This window comes from Gallus gallus, chromosome 14, assembly GCF_016699485.2.
Source record: "Gallus gallus isolate bGalGal1 chromosome 14, bGalGal1.mat.broiler.GRCg7b, whole genome shotgun sequence".
Classification (NCBI taxonomy): domain Eukaryota; kingdom Metazoa; phylum Chordata; class Aves; order Galliformes; family Phasianidae; genus Gallus; species Gallus gallus.
The window spans coordinates 14,835,790-14,851,995 of record NC_052545.1 but is presented as its reverse complement, the minus strand read 5'-3'; the positions used below and the strand labels follow the sequence as shown (position 1 = coordinate 14,851,995).

At 41.7% G+C, this 16,206-nt stretch overlaps 3 protein-coding genes across 16 annotated transcripts in view; 2 read left to right on the top strand and 1 right to left on the bottom strand.

Moving 5' to 3' along the window:
- C16orf62 (C16orf62 homolog) overlaps nt 1–2,032 on the top strand; it is a 57,879-nt gene extending 55,847 nt beyond the window's left edge. For all 7 annotated transcript variants that reach the window (XM_040647443.2, XM_015294787.4, XM_025155368.3 and 4 more), the window contains one exon: nt 1,194–2,032. In XM_040647443.2, the coding sequence (XP_040503377.1) occupies nt 1,194–1,292 (99 nt within the window). In that variant the 3' untranslated portion in view covers nt 1,293–2,032. The remainder of the gene's footprint in view (nt 1–1,193) is intronic.
- Nucleotides 2,033–4,917: 2,885 nt separating this feature from the next.
- Nucleotides 4,918–15,073, bottom strand: KNOP1 (lysine rich nucleolar protein 1). The gene is made up of 5 exons (XM_004945463.5): nt 15,048–15,073; nt 12,393–13,782; nt 8,714–8,782; nt 8,161–8,238; nt 4,918–5,768 (listed from the first exon to the last, which is right to left on the bottom strand). Exons 2-5 carry the CDS (start codon nt 13,779–13,781, stop codon nt 5,457–5,459), a joined length of 1,848 nt encoding a protein of 615 aa, XP_004945520.3. The 5' UTR covers nt 13,782; nt 15,048–15,073; the 3' UTR covers nt 4,918–5,456.
- A 41-nt stretch (nt 15,074–15,114) lies between these two features.
- The window catches only part of IQCK (IQ motif containing K), a 54,621-nt gene continuing 53,529 nt past the window's right edge, over nt 15,115–16,206 (top strand). For 6 of the 8 annotated variants that reach the window (XM_040647454.2, XM_040647449.2, XM_040647451.2 and 3 more), the window contains exons 1-2: nt 15,115–15,208; nt 15,941–15,996. In XM_040647454.2, coding sequence (XP_040503388.1) covers nt 15,160–15,208; nt 15,941–15,996 — 105 coding nt within the window. In that variant the 5' untranslated portion in view covers nt 15,115–15,159. The other 2 variants (XM_046900696.1, XM_040647453.1) reach the window with 2 other exon arrangements.

The following is a 16,206-nucleotide window of genomic DNA, read 5'->3' as shown; positions in this document are numbered from 1 at the left end:
TCACCTCCAGCATATCAGCACTCCCTCCCAACTTGGTGTTGTTTGCAGACTTACTGAGGGTGCAGTCCTTGGGGGCACATCCCTTGTCAAGATCATTAATCAAGATGTTGAATAGAAGCAGCCCCAGTACTGAGTCCTGGGGGACACTGCCTGTGACTGGCCGCCAACTGGATTTAATTTCACTGACCACAGCTTTTTGGGCCTGGCCATCCAGCGAGTGTTTCACGCAGCAGAATGTATGCCCATCAAAATCGTGGGCAGCCAGCTTCTCCACGAGAATGCTGTGGGGGACAGTGTCAAAGGCTTTCCTGAAGTCCAGGTAGAGCACATTGACATTTTGTGGTGTGAGAGCTGTGCATGGCTGTCCAGAATGTGGATGGTCTTTCATGTTGCTGTTGCCAATGCTGAAACACACCACCCATCCCTCTCTGTGTCAGCACCCGCTGTTTGGTCTCCACAGACTTTCAACAAACACTGTTGAATGTTAGTGGGTGCCATTTTATTCACACTTTCTTCCACCCCTATGTTTCATCTGCACTTGCATGTGAGACACTGCTCTCTAAGACGGCAAAATGTAATGGGGTATTGGTGGGAAGATTCAGCCTCTACTGCCATCCCACCAACATCCGCCTCTGACACTGTGGGCCAATGCAATGAAATAGGAGGCAGTACTTTCAGAACATCCCCCTTTCTTCACCTATATAAACCTGATCTCCCTACAAGTGTCTGTCTTTTTTTTATCTGGGCTTTGAACTAAGTTAAAAAACAACACCACCACCTTATTTTTTAAAATGCTTCTTACTAAATAAGCAACTTCACTTATTTGTACCAATCTGCTCTGTCTCTCACATTTTTAAAAGTATTTCACACATTAAAGGACCTGGAAATGTGGGGTACTGCAATTTTCAGTACAGAAAATGTAAGCTTTTAAAGGAGAACAGCATTTTTATGTAGTGGAGGAATTGTATGTTAACACACTGGAATGTGAGCATTTGAGAGCATTGCTCAAGAGAAGTCTCTATGGTCGCCAGCTCGGAGTCGGAGTCAGAGAAGCAAGTGGTTGTGTATCTAGTAGAATTTAGGGGAAATCAGAGGTACATCTGTTAAAATGCCTTCCTTAGCAAAACTATTGCCTCTGAAATGAGAAAAGACAAAGGCTAAACATCTCAAAATGCCTTTCTTTTTGTACCCAGGTAAAAACTCTGGAATACATCAAGAGGCGAAGCAAACAACCTGACATGAGTCACTTCACAGACTTGGCCCTTCGCCTTCCTCTGCAGTCCAGAACCTGATGAATGCCTCTTCCAAGGAGTCTTATGTAAAAGTGAGCATGTAGCCAAGGCCACAAATTGCTGATTCTTCTGGTCTTTGATTGGAGTTCAGTGCGTTTGAATTTTACTTAGTGTGATTTACTTGGGCACAGGTAAAATTGTTCTGAGTGCAAAAATGTAATCTGAATTCTTTGTTTCCAGTTCTGCCACTGTATTTTAAATCCAGTTTAGATTCAGTAAAGGATATTTGAGCCTTTCCAAATCAAATCTGTTGTCATTTTAGTGACAAAGGAATAAAATCTGATAATCTGCATGGATCAATTCACAGCCCCAAGACTTCATCCTGCCTGTAGAGCAGCATTTCTCCTGTGTAGAAAGCAATATTTCAGTGTAGTAATCCTACTAAGTTGTCCTTCTGCTTTGGAGTGCTGCCAACATTTGGTCAGTTTCAGTAAAAGAGAAAAATGGACCAAGTGTTACTGTTCTAATTTCTAATATACATTTTCTCAGATGTGTTTATGGTATCACTTTAGTTCAGTAGTGTTTTGTATCTTTAAATGCTGTCCGCAAAGGAAAATAGAAATGTATGCAGAGTATTCTATATTCTCTAGCACGCTATATCACTGAATAAAGCAGTTTGCAGCTCACCTGTTTGTTCTGGAGGAGTTACTTATTACCTAGTTGTGTTGTAATTTAGCTGTGTGCACTGCTTTTCTACCAAATAAATTTCATTCTGACCATTTCTGTCCTGTGGCAAGCAATCATGGTGTGACCTTGCATCTATTGGTACTTTTGTATAGTGGTATTTTAATGACTGAAGTCACATATTAAGATGCATTTGCACAGAAATGTTCTCTTTGTTAAGATGGATGTCCTAGTTTCAGCAGGGATAGAGCTGTTTTTTCCTTCGCAGTGTCTGGTATGAGGCTGTGTTTTGGTTTAAGGAGAAAGACAGTGTTGATAACACACAGATGGTTTGGTTGTTGCTGAGCAGTGCTGTGCAGAGCCAAGGACGTCTCAGTTTCTCAGCTTCTACTGCTGCTGAGGGGGCCGGGGGGCACAAGGAGCTGGGAGGGAATAGAACCAGGACAGCTGCCCTCAACTGGCCAAAGGGATATTCTGTACCATATGGCATCATGCAGAAGCAGCTTGAAAAAAGGGAGTTGGTCAGGGTGGGCAGCTGCTGCTTGGGGACTGGCTGGGCATCGGTCAGCGGGTGGTGAGCTACTGCTTTGTGCACTGCTTCTTTTGTCTGTATATATGTATCATATATTTATATATATATATATATAAATCTGTTGTTCTTTTTTTCCTCTTTTTTTAGTAAATAGTTTTATTTCAACCCCTCAAATTCTACTTTGTGGGTTGTTGTTTTTTGGGGGATTCTCTCCCCCATCCCACTGGGAGCTGGGGGGAAATGAGCAAATGACTGTCTAGTGTATAACAGCAGCTAAACATATAATTTGTTTTGCTAGAACCATGTATTCAGATTTAGCAGGCTGATGATAAGTATCACCCAAATTACTAAACCATTCTTGCTGTATGCTTTTCATCTCTGTAGCAATTTCTAAAGTAGAGTACATATGTAAAATACACATTTTGTATTGTGGATAGAAGGAATTGAACAAGGACTTTTTGGTAACAGCCTTATACAGACTGTATGTACGTATATGTGGAGTAAAACTGAAGGAATACGAGATAATTATTAAGTAGCATCAGCTTGACACAGAACCTTTCCAACCTTCAGTACCCAATTCAATTATACTTTAGATAATTCTGTATAGCCTACACATACAGTGAGATGGCAGTACTGCACATATGTTATGTCATACTATGATTTAGCTTCCCTTTTTGCTGCAGCTGCACAAAACAACTCTCAGCAGCATGTGGACGATTCTTTCTGTTAGACTTGGAAACTGGGTAAGTGGGATTGAACTGAGCTGTCTAACCAGCCAAGTAGGTCACAGAGAGCAGCTGCGGTATGGCAGAAATTGTCCTGCAGGGGTAAATGTGCTGCTACCAACCCAGCGTGGAGCTGTAAAAGGGAAACTTACAACAGGCTAACAAACAGCCCAACCAACCATTCCTTTTCCCCACATAGACACCCATTTTTGCCTGTCATCTTTTGTGCACAGTATAGCTTCATTTTATTTATTGATGCAAGACTGCCATGAGAAAGATTTTCAAGTGTTTTACCAATGCTTTTGTTAGTGCAAAAACAGCTCAGTGATATCCAGAAAGCTCTAAGTAGTTACCAGGAGCAAACTTAAAACATCCAGCCTCGAAGCTCGCCCCACCACTCTAATAACCTGGTTTTGGCTTACTTCCATGTTAGAGAAAAATTAATTTTTGTTTAAGCATCCCACTGACTATAAACCTGTCTGGCTTCTGCATGTAGTCAATACACAGGCTAGAGCAAATTTGACTGCTTGAATGAAGTTACTCTGTCCCAGATGTCTGCCTTGTTTTTCAAACTACAACACAACATACTCAAGGGCAAGGTGTCAAGCCATCCACAGAGCTACAGTTCAGCGACAGCATTACACATCGTATACATCTAGAGGGGGAAAATATCCTCATCCAAAGGTAAGTGTAGAACTATTATCCCCTTCAGCCTCTTCATCAGTAGCAATGCATAATTAGTCAGTACATACACAACACTGGCTCTGCAGCAGAGATCTGTACATGCTCTTCTGTCCTTCCCTTCTTAAAGGAAGTCATCAGTTGACAATTTCCCACCTATTCCATTATTTTAATGCATTTTTTGCCAGGCAAGTAGTTGAAGGCCTGAATTCAACATTAGTCTTTAATCAGAAAACAGAACCTGTGCTTGAAACAAAGCCACAGCTGCAGCCCAGAAAGGCACTGAAGCCAGTCTTTAAAAGCAGTGATTCCCTCAAAGCCAAGTCCAGGCCCTGTAGGAAGTGGTTCAGTATCTCCTTCCCCAGGTATGGCTTTTGCTGGAGCCCCTGCATGATTTTTCATTTCCCATTAGGACTTGCCCAAAATATACTGAAACCAAACCCTGTTCTGCAGTATTTTCTGCCAGGAGTCAGCTGCTTTCAGGCACAGCAGTCCAATAGAAAAGGCTACTGTGCAAAGAAAGGTTTCCTTAAAAGAACAGGAAATTTAGCAGATTAGTTGGCACCATCTTACCAGGAAGGACAGAAAACAATGAGATGGTAAGTAGAGACAGTTACTTACGTTGAGCATGGGGAGGGTCCTTGCAAGGTGGCCACCATTGCTACAGCAGCCCCAGACACAAGAGATGGTCTTCTTGTCATGCTCAAGAACCAGGATGACTTGAAAACTTACAGAACACCATATCCCACAACAAACAGCACAGACAGTGATGGAATGCAGGACATTTCTTCACTATCTTTCTAACTTCTCACAAGACACTGCTTTGGACCTTTCAATTCTGAACACAACACACACAGTACACTCTTAATAGCTTGTACTCAAAAAGTGAAAGTGCAGGTTGCATGAAAGTCTGAAAATTAAAAATTTCATTCATTTATAATAAACCCATAAACACATCATTAAAATCACCTTGCTTTTTATAATTTAGGAAACCTACTCACAAAGCATTTACCTTCATTTACAGGTAACAGCTGCTGCTTGAAAATCAAACTGCTAGAGCATGTTGAAACAGGAAGTTCAAGAATATTTATTGTAATGAAGATGGCAATATTCAAGAAACCACTTTCATGTTTAAGTCTCCCCTCGTCAAATTTGTAGGCAATCCAGTAATATTTCTTCCAAGTAAAACACCATCAGTTTGTACTGCACATTGAGTGTAAAAATATGAAGATTTTACAAAATATTAAAATCCTTTTGAGTCACAAAGATGTAGCTAAAATAAACTCATGAAATCTGTTTAAAAAAAAAAAAATTACCAATTTTTACCTTCTTGCAGGCACTGTCCACATATCTTCAGTCTTTAAGGGGAAACTTCCTCTTGACTGGAAAACGCTGGAAAGGTTTGAGAACCTACTGTTCTTAGCTCCATTTGTGTTCAAGTGAGCACACAGCTCCATGTAAACTAGAATATTCAGCTGAAAACTTGTACTAAAAATGCCTTGTAAGTACAATTTATTGAACACTTCATATTTTATTTCAGATAAAAATAAGTGGAAAGGAAAAATAAATTTCCCTGTTTTCATTCCTTCTATTACTTCAGTTTTAATCTTCAAATTTTATAGATCTAGATGCATATTTGTCTATGTACACTTTCTTGTTGGCAGCAGGTTGAAATCCAAGACCAATTCTTCTATGTTGCTTCAAGTCCATTGCTTTATCGAATTCCATCTTCAGAGCCTGATGTAACTTCTCCTCCCCTTCCCTGTTCAGAGCCATGTTCGATTTGTTTGTAGTCACAGAGGGATCTTCCCGAGGTGCAGAGCCCTTTTTGAAACTGCCCATCAGTCGAAGAAATTTCATTCCTCGCTCAGAACTTTGAAAAGCAGCTGTACTCCACTGGCCAATCTTTGTATCCTGTGAAATCCACACAACGAGATGAACACTAAAATACCACCACGACTGACAACTTCCAGCTGTGTACCATGAGCCAAAACCACCCAACAGGACAGGCTGCTGGAAGCAGTCATTCACATGCAGCACCTCTTGCAGAGTTTAATTAGAATGCCATAACTCAATGCAAGTGCAGCTTCATTAGCATAGAAGTTCACTTAACCTGGAGACAGCATTTAATGCACTTTCAGAATCTTCTTTTCATCTGTCTTTACAAATCTTGGCTTTCCTGCTCTCTGCTCAGAGCACCAGACCCTGTGCAGATATTTCTCATACTCTAAAACAATTGTAAGACTCAATCTCCCTCTCACTCTGTTGTTTCTTATAGCTTTTTTTTTTTTTTTTTTTAATTTTTCTACTGCCTTGGTTAGGTAGCTTTTGTTTCCCCACTATTTTGTTGTATTAGTGTTAGAGACAGTATTCCATCTGGCTCGTGTGCTTTAAGTAACAAGGGCATTCTTATCTTACTACTTACCAATTTGACTGCAAGGGTGCAAAAATTTTAGGGCAAATAACCAACAGGACTAAACGTAATGCCCTTAGAACCTCCCCTCCCTTGCAGTTTGCCACCCCATAACCCTGCCTCTCACTTATTCTTTGAACAAATTACTCCATCAGATATTTTGTTCTTGATATTGGTTCCTTTCTGAGACTGCAGATAACATCCAAGTAGAATCAAAATTCAACCATTCGTGTTTGTGAATAACCCAAGACAGACGGTATGATTTAAGACACTTATGAACTTCTGGCTTAGCTATGAACATGCTTCATTACCTAAGGATCTTTTTTGACTCCTGAGCAGCAGTAGGAGCTATGTGGTCATTTCTAACTACTTTTGTCAGAACTGCTACTCCCATTTTTTTTCTTTATAATTGGGGGTGATATTAAATGGAAGAATGTTTGATCATTAATTAAACAGACTGATCTGGCTACATCACAGGGAAAAATGTGAAATTAGTCGTATGTTTATGTGAGCCTGAGATCCTTCCAACTAAACAGTTGTAGCTTACGTGAAACAGTCGTTCTTCACCAGACAGCCAAGATGACACACAGCATGCAATGCAATATTGAAGGCAAGCTGTAACAGGTGTTTTAAGTTATAAAAATGCAGAGCTGGAGTATCCTCCAATATCACAGGCCAGGATACTGATACTAAAAGAAAGTTATCCATAATACTTCAAAAAAAAAAAAAAAAAAGAAACCAAGGACAAGCTGCCATATAGACCCTGCTCTGTGACACAAATGCACACATATATAAATAAGTCTTCCCTTTGGAACAGGAGACCTATCTGCACAGATGCAGAAATAATTATGGCTTGTCAAACCTGTTTTTTTTTTTTTTTTTAAGTGAACTGCTGGCAAGCACTGGACATAACTTTTGCTGCAGTATTTCTGGCTCTCTCCTTTTGAAGCCCATCAATTAGTTTTCATAGATTTTATTCTTCTATGTATTAATAAACATTGACAGATCAACACCAAAGAACTGGGATCCCCTGCCAAAGAAGTCTTTTTCCCTTCAGAGACTACTAAATAGTTGCAGTTCAGGATTCACTGCAGTCTGCCTCCCACTCCATAAAACTTACATGACTTGTTTCTGGGATTTGTTGAGGTCGTAGGAAGGCATTAGTGGCCTTTCAAGTCCTGAGCAAAACTTTTGCAAACAACTAAAGAATCCCACATTTTTAGCAAAGCTTTCTCTCCTTCTGAATCTTATTATTCCTGCTGAACACTGCTGCAACAGTTACCTGAGAGGTAAACCTGCCGGAAGGCAGGCTGAGTACAATGCAAAAGCAAAGAATAAAGAATAGTCTTTCAAAGAGGTGGAAAAATGATGTAGAAATTAAGTTAGGAGGGTACTGCCTGTAGATACTGCAGACCTGTACTGTCAGTTATCATTGCTCTCACCTTTTCATGTGCATCTCCATTTCTGAATGTCTGCAAATTCTTCCAGATAGCAATTGAGATAAAATTCAGTGACAGCTATGACCATGGCCTAGAATCATTTATATTTCACAGTAAGTAGAAAATGGCTTTGTAGCAACTCTTTGTAGCCAAATCTCCAGAGGAACCAGAGAAAACACTGCTTTTCAGTACTCATCATGGGAATCAGACCTCTAAAAAATTCCAACTGATGTTAAGAATTCACAGGTCAGCTCCCAGATTCTCTTGGAATTGTAATTCTTTCAATAGCATGACTTTAAATTTACAATCAGAAGGAGAACGGTTGTGCCACGCCACACGCAAACCACAAACAGAAAAAAAAATGCTGTTTTCAGTGTTGTTTTTTTTTTTTCCATTAGGAAGTGGCTCTGGGACAAAGTATTTCCATCAGATCAAAGTTTGAATTCATACATACCATGTTCTCTTTGGGACTGAAAAAGTTAGTTTTTCCAGATTCTCTATCAATCTCTTCTTGTAGAGCCTGCCGCCTCACCTAGCATACAGAGAAAAGCAACACAAGCTTAATTCACAGTAAGAAGATGAGGGAAGATTAAAACGATTATTTGTCTCCAGTATTTTGCAAGGATAATTAAGAAAGTTGCACATGATCTTCTTACACACTCCACTTAAGAGCTCTGCATTTTCTAGTGCTATTTTCAATGGACATTCTGTAGTATAAGATATGTTTAACCTTCTAACTGCAGGTAACAGCTATGCTGAAACTGCCAGCAGCGATGAGAGGCAAAGGAACCTTTATTTAACTGAATAAGCTACTTAGAAGCTTCTGACATTGAGTGGAGCTGTACATTTTTTACTTAACCCATGAGAGCAAAAGCAAATCTTAAGCAGAGGTCTACTTAAGAAAATATTAGCATAGACTGGCAGAAGGCATTCTTTTCGTTACAAATTCTACGTACACCCTAAAAGCTTACTTGCTTTAAATCATGCTTAACTGAGATAAGGCATACCTTGTCTATATTAATTTCATCACAGTTTCCTTTTTTTTCCTGCACAATAGTTACATCATCCACATCTTCCTGTAAAACAGGGAAAAACTCACATGAATATTATTATCCATTCTTCTTAATTAATTTACACAGGAGTAAGCAGTGAAATCACTAAGCAACGAGCAGTATTACTTGGGGGTCAGAAGAAACAGTCAGATTGAAGCTGGAAATTCCAGCTAAACCTCTACCTGTATATGATTAATTTTTTTTTTTAGCAATGAACATAAGGGACTTTTTGATTCACATGTTAAAATGGACCTGCCAGTATCAATGACACGTGCAGTAATATTTGCAGGCAGGAGTACTTCAAATTAAAAGCTATTGTAGAAGTTGAGATTTGTAATTGAAATAAAGGGCAAAAGTAGAAAGTTAAAAAGAAAAAAAAACCCAACAGTGGTAAGATAATGGCCCATCTGAATGCACATGGCAGGCCTGAAGCATGTTGACCTCACTACCAGCACCAAAACAAAAACTAACCAAACAAAAAGCACTCAAGAGGCATCTGCTTTGTGCTTGGTCTTGTACAAACGCAGAAGCAATGACGGTCCCCAGAAAGCTTCCAGTCTGGAAAGAGGAGAGGCATGACATGTACATAAGCTGCCCCTATAATGGCAGCATCAGTACATTAGTTCCACATTTGAGAGTGAGGAACAGGGAACTCACATTGACAGAGCAGCTATGGCAGGAGGGGACAGGCAGGCCAGCAGGAGCCAATAAGCAGCCCATTACTGATAACTCTTCCACAAAGTGTAGCCCTTCAGCAATGCCTGCTCCCACTGACTGCAGTTTCTAGATCACTGCCACCAGTCTTTGTTTCCCAAATCTGTGCTAAGATTTTGGGGTGCCCATTGTAATAGGGTTAAGTTTTAAGTCCAGGATAGTGGTAAATTAAAGCCATAAGCTTTAGACCAACCTGGAAAACATGGCCAGAGGGAAGATCTATTGATACAGCTAACACAGTAATCGAAGCATGAGATAGCCACGGAACATTAAGACAAGGAAAAGATTTGTAACATACTTCTGTGAGCAGAAGCTGCTGTTACTTTTTTGAAGGTTTACAGTTTTATCTAAAGCCATGAATGATTTACCTCATTTTCCCAAACTAGCTTTTGTGCGCTGCTTTCACACACAACTACACTGACTATCAAAAACAAGAATGCTGTCTACAATAAGAGGAGCTCATTCTCTTAACTGAAAAAGAAAAAAAAAAAAAAAACTTACTTCTAGATGGCCTGGTACTGTCTATTCAGATCTCTTAAAACAGCAGGAAAGCAGCTGTGACAGGACTTTGCAAACAGCTGCGCTGGATTCTCTTTTAGCTGGAAGGGCCAGAGGCAGACAGGCAGGGAGGAGCAGTGCACCTTCATCTGGGCTAATCTGCAGTATGTTTTTGAGCTGCTGAAGGTCACCGAAAGGCAGTAACGATCCCATCCGGGGGTGTGCCAGCCTCACGTCCCCCATGCTGTGGGAAGGGGAGCGCATTCTCACACACAGACAACTTCAAAGAAGTGCACCAAGTCTTCTGACACTGGATGTGCATCTGCTCTATTTGTCATCTGACTCTTCTTGGACTCCTTAACAGTTACAGCATCTCTTAAGCACAAGCCACACAAGGCACTGTGGTAGCACTTTCACTCTGAAGCTGAGTACTTTCTTACAAGGAAGAAAATCCCATGTGTTGTGGTGATGTCCCTGCAGTGAAGATCAACCACCTAAGCACAATGCCTGACACTACACAGACCAGAATTTGTTCACTTTCAGAGTTATCTCCTTCTAATGTCTACAAAAAAATGAGCGTAAGATCCCAGCCTGCTCCCACAAACACCAGTGAAGATATTTATCCACGTGGCAGAGGGCTGAACTGGGGATGCCCACCACTGGCACTTCCCCTCCCCTGCATATGCAGACTTGCAGCCCAGGGTGCTTGTACAAGCTGCTGGTACTCTGATGGACATCTTCCAAAGGAGGGAATAACAACAAGGAATATTTATTGGCAAAATACTTTCAGGAACCTTCTGTTCTATTTCTGTATTTTAACAAAGGAACTGAAAACCGCCTGCATCACACAGATAGAGGTTCAGCATACAGCGGCCTGAGAAGCGCCAGCAGTATACAAGTTCACTGGGAGCACAATCAACTCATGCTGACTTTCCTCAGAAATGTCCCTATGTCAGCATACAGCGATGCTGGAGTTAGCTGTGCATGTTTTATATCAACCGACACATTCAGTAACCATCCTATTTCTCCCTCTGGATTATCTCAGTCTTCCCCTTGCTTTAGTTGGCTGTAACAGCATCCAATGGGAAAATACAAATCTTTGATATTAAGCGGGTGTGATTCCACAACAGCCACTACTCTGCTTGCTGCAGAAACCCAAAAGAGGATTCTTCAAGGCATGCAGCAGCATGTCATGCAGTACAGCCCAGAAAATGGTTCAGGACTGAAACACAATTAAATGCAAGGCTGACATGATTGGCCATTTATTCCAGCAGTGTCTTTGAGCCTAGCAGTAACTAGATATCCCAATTACCCAGAGTTCTAAATCTGGTGAACTTCTCTGAAATGCCTTTTTACTAATGTACAGAACTGAATACAGGAAAGAGAACCAAAATATGCATCACCCCACCCCTGTTCTCCTTAGTAGATCACAAGGCATTTACTGTGTTTTCCATATTTGGTTACCACTAGTATAAAAGTTTACTTATCATCATAAGGCTCATCTTGACTCCACTTATACATGAGCAGCTGCAGGAATCCAAATAATGTCCAACAATCTCAAAGAGACTTTACCCTTTGAAAGGTCAAAAGGAGAAAACACTGCAATAGTCTTATTCTTCAAAAGCTTTGAAGAAATCCCCGTATTTCAAATTTTCCTCTTCTACATACACCAAACAGATGTTTCCCCTATTATTTCATCAGGTTCTCTCCATGTTTGCTTCACCACAGAAACGGCAGTACTCTGACTCTTGAAGGAGATTTCCTTTTGCAGTTCCATTTACCTCAAGTTAATAGTTACACAGCTCTTGAATCTATTTGTTTTTTGTTTTGCACAGCTTTCCACCCATCTCACATTAAGAATTTGGGTTCCAGTTTTTGATTGGGTTGTTCCCCGATCTTCTATCACAATTTATGCATTGATTGGCTAAAAAATCCCCCATTTTCTAGCACTACACAGTTCCAGCAGTTTTCCATCTTGGAAAAAAAAAAAATCTTAAGAGTTAGAATGTTATCTACCTGAACTGATTAAATGACGTAGTATTAAAATGCTGTTTTGTATCATAGTTATGACTTTGATAGGAGCAAGTGAAAGAGAAGAACACGGGTAACTCTACACACTAGCATTCTTTCTGCTCTCATACTTGCTTGTTAGGTAGTTTAGGCATTTTATATATTCACAATTGAAACACTAAATGACTACGGCATTAGGCATTAAAAAACATACTTTCCTTCATTTCACAAACACGGCATGCTAAAATCAATGAATGCTCTGTGTCTGTTTCTTAAAATCCAGAGAAATCCCCTTACTAACTTAAGTAAGTGTAACCTAACATTCTGAACAGACAGAAGAAGCTACTAAACAGGGTATGGATGGCCTAAGAGGCCTTCAGCTCCAAAGCAGAAGGGCACCTTCTTAACTTACCAACGTGTTAACTCCCCTGTCTTCTATTTTGATCCTTTTCTTTCTGATACTTGCATTTGATCTTGACTCTTCAGCAGAGTCCTCTGGTACTTTTTTCCTTTTTTTCTCAGAGAGCATATGACTAGAATTGCATAACACGTTATCACCTGCAGTGTCCCCTGTGACACATTCAGCTGGCTTCATTTTCCTCCCTTTGTTCTTTTTGTTGCTTTCTAGGGGCATTATTTTTTGGCTTTTAGATGCACAGTCATTGCTCAAAGAAACTTTTGAAAAAGTTGTTTCCTTATCTTTTTGAATCTTCCTTTTCTTTTTCTTCTTGGTTGCTTCATTATTATTCCTGCTTTTCTTCCAGATTTTTCTCCCAGACAGCTCTTCCTCCTCAGACTCAACTTCTTGTGATGTAGGGAGACGCTCGTCAAGAACTCTCTGACTGCAGCACTGATAATCTTTACACTTTAAGGAGGAAACATCTTTGCTTTTCTTTTTCTTCTTCTTTCTCTCTCTGATACTTTCTGGGTTCTCAGTAGTGCCCTTTTCCTCTTTTTCTGTCAAGTTAATTCCCTTTCTGTGACTTTCTCCAAAGTCACTTAATGCAATGTGACTATAATGAACTGCAGAGATGTTGTTCTGATTACCAGCTAGTGGCAAAAAGGAGTCAGACTTCTTTTTCTTTTTCTTCCTCTTCTTTCTATAACCCTTCCCATCGTTATGGATAGTATCTGTTCCATGACTTTCATCAGTAATAGGTCTTCCTTCTGAAGTGTGCACATTTGTTTCTTTGCAATCTTTTTTAGACTGTTTATATTCACTGTCCTGAATGTCTGCTAATGCTAAAGAAAAAGTGTCTTTCTTTTTTTTCTTACTTACTTCACCATCCAGTTTCAAATTCAAAGTGTTATTTCTCCCACTTTTTGCAAAAGCAAATTTATTTTCCTGAATATCATCTGAATAACGATTTGAAAGCTCCACATCACTATTTTGTTTACGCTCCAGTGATAGGAAGGCATGACATTGGTCTTTTTTTCTCTTCTTTTTGAACACTTTACCTTTAGAACATTTTACCTCTGATTCTTCTTGTTCTAAAACCTGATGTTCTTCTACATACACAAAGTCTTCTGAACGAGCTTCTTTTGGTAATTCAAAGCTAACCTTCTTCTTTCTGTTTTTCTTCTTCTTCAGATTTAATTGGTCTGAACATTCATCTTCTTTCACACTTTCCTTCTCCCTTACCTTTGTTTTTGTCTCAAACCAGTCATCATCCTCTGCTTCAGTGACAGCCTGAATTCTTTTCTCAGTTTTAATGACAGTATGGCTCCCTGTGCTTCTCACTTTTTTCTTTTTCTGTGCAAGTTCCTCATGAACTTGTCTTCTCTTTTTATTGACTGTCATTCTTAAAAAAAAAAAAAAAAAAAAGATGTTACTGTGCAGCTTCAAGACAATATTGCAAATTCTGGCCTATCTGGTGTTCCCTTCCTCTGAAACCTGTCCACATCTCTGATTGCAAAACTGAGGAAAACAGCATCAGAGACCACGGACTTTGAGAGATGGAGGAATCAGAAGCATACACGCACCGAACTACAGTTACTGGAGTGATGAAGGAGTGACCTTATTCTTTATTTTTAACAACTTCAGAGCTGTTACTGTCACAAAAACATCTATTCTCCAAAAATCCTTCCCAGCAAGACATGTATAGAATCATAGCATGGCCTGGGTTGAAAAGGACCACAATGATCATCGAGTTTCAACCTCCCTGCTATGTGCAGGGTCGCCAACCACCAGACCAGGCTGCCCAGAGCCACATCCAGCCTGGCCTTGAATGCCTCCAGGGATGGGGCATCCACAACCTCCTTGGGCAACCTGTTCCAGTGTGTCACCCCTCTCTGAGTGAAAAACTTCCTCCTAATATCTAACGTAAACCTCCCCTGTCTCAGTTTAAACCACTCCCCCTTGTCCTATCACCATCCACCCTCGTAAACAACTGTTCCCTCTCCTTTATCCCCCTCATTTATACGCTCCCTTCAGTAGTGGAAGGCCACAACGATATCTCCCCAGAGCCTTCTCTTCTCCAAGCTAAACAAGCCCAGTTCCCTCAGCCTTTCTTCATAGGAGAGGTCATCTGATCATCTTAGTGGCCCTCCTCTAGACTCTGGATGTAATGTACATACAGTACAGTTTAGGTGGATTTCCATGTAAGTAAGAGGCCATGCTTAGGCACACCGGCTTTGTATCCCTTCATCTTCCACGTAACACCACAGGATCCTTCCAAGGCACTCCAGTCCCGGGGCGGCATGGCCCCTGCCCCTCTGGGGACGCTGCCTACGAGGGGGTGACAGCAGCGGCCGGCGGGGCACCTGAAACGCTCCCCCTTTTGTTGAGGAAACCCTCGTGCCTGCTTCGGTTCTCATCTTTTAGTCGACAATGAAAGCACAAAAGAGAGCCTTCTGTAAGGTCCCGCAGGCGGAAAGGCGCTGCCCCGGGCCTTCCTGGCCGCGCAGCCGCTCCCTGCGGCTCGCCCTCTCCCAAAGGTACAGATGAGGCCCCGCCCCGAGCGGGATGAGCAAGAGCGGGATTCAGACCGTGATCTCTGTTTCCCTCACGGACAGCACAGAGAGAGCCGTGCCCGCGAACCCACACGCAGCAACAGCCGCCCCTTACCTGCCGCAGCCCACGTGTAGCGCACCACCCCGGAAGGAGAACGGTCCCGCGTCCGCCGCCCCGCCCCGCCCCGCGGAATGGCGCCGCCGTTGCCGTGGCGACGCGGTGCGACATGGCGGCAGGCGGGCCGCGGCCGGGCCTGTGGGAACGGCTGTACGCAGGTGGGCCCGCCCGGCGTCGCGGGGCTGAGCGGCTTTCCCACGGCCCCGCTCCCGCAGGGCAGGGGCACGAACTTCCCTTTCGGCCGTCGATGTGATTGTGCCGTGCTGCCGTGGGGCGGAAGCGCGGTGTAGGCACAGGGCAGCAGTTGCGGCGCTGCTCGGCTGTGGGGCGGTGAGCTGCCGCGGGGAGCTCGGAGCGGTGTCAGCGCTCGGTGAGGCACAGCGTTGGGCTCTGAGCGATGGCGGCAGCCCCGCTCGTTCCCCAGCTCTGTGGCAGCCACGGCTGCTCGGGGAACTGTGTCTGGCTCCGTGGTTCTGCACAGCCCGGGGTGTTTCTGACGTACTGCTTTGTAATGCCTTAAGGTAATACTTCACGTACAAAGTGGTGAAAAGCGGTGCTGTGTACCAGTGAAACCAATGGTTGATAACGTGAGCATCTGCATTAAAATATTTTAGATTATTATTTTTTTATCAAAAATCTTTTTTTCCCAATAAGGGGTTATTTTATAGCTGAAGACTTTGAACTGGACTTAAAATACTTAAAATCAGGACAAGAGACTTCAAAATGTTGCCTTGTCTTAGAACATCGGGTCCTGTATTAAACTAATACTGGTTGTATACTGACTTTGTTGTTTCAAACCAGAGTACGGACTTTCAGAAAGTAATGCTTGGTTAGAATAAAAGTGATTTAAGAATCTTTCATGTAATTGTTGTACTTCTTTTTACTCTCAGAGTACGAAGCAGAACAGCATTCATTTCCAGACATCCCTGAATCAGCGCAGAAATCTGTGAGTACAGTTCAAGTACAAAATCTTCATAAGATGTCATGTTTTAAATAACAGAATAGGAAAATTGGGTACCCACAGAGTAGACTCATTCATAAAATGAAAACAGAACTACATTTTGTAAACAACTTTTGTGAATCAACAAATGCAATATTCCAAATCATGTCTTTTGTTTAAAGCAACTTGGGGAGTGTTGTCCTAAAATTAGATGGC

Coding starts and splice junctions, on each gene's coding strand:
- KNOP1 (XM_004945463.5), bottom strand. CDS start 13,781: ATGACAGTCAATAAAAAGAGAAGACAAGTTCATGAGGAACTTGCACAG. Junction 8,783..12,392: donor ACAGGGGAGTTAACACGTTG/GTAAGTTAAGAA, acceptor CCTGTTTTACAG/GAAGATGTGGATGATGTAAC. Junction 8,239..8,713: donor ATGAAATTAATATAGACAAG/GTATGCCTTATC, acceptor TCTGTATGCTAG/GTGAGGCGGCAGGCTCTACA.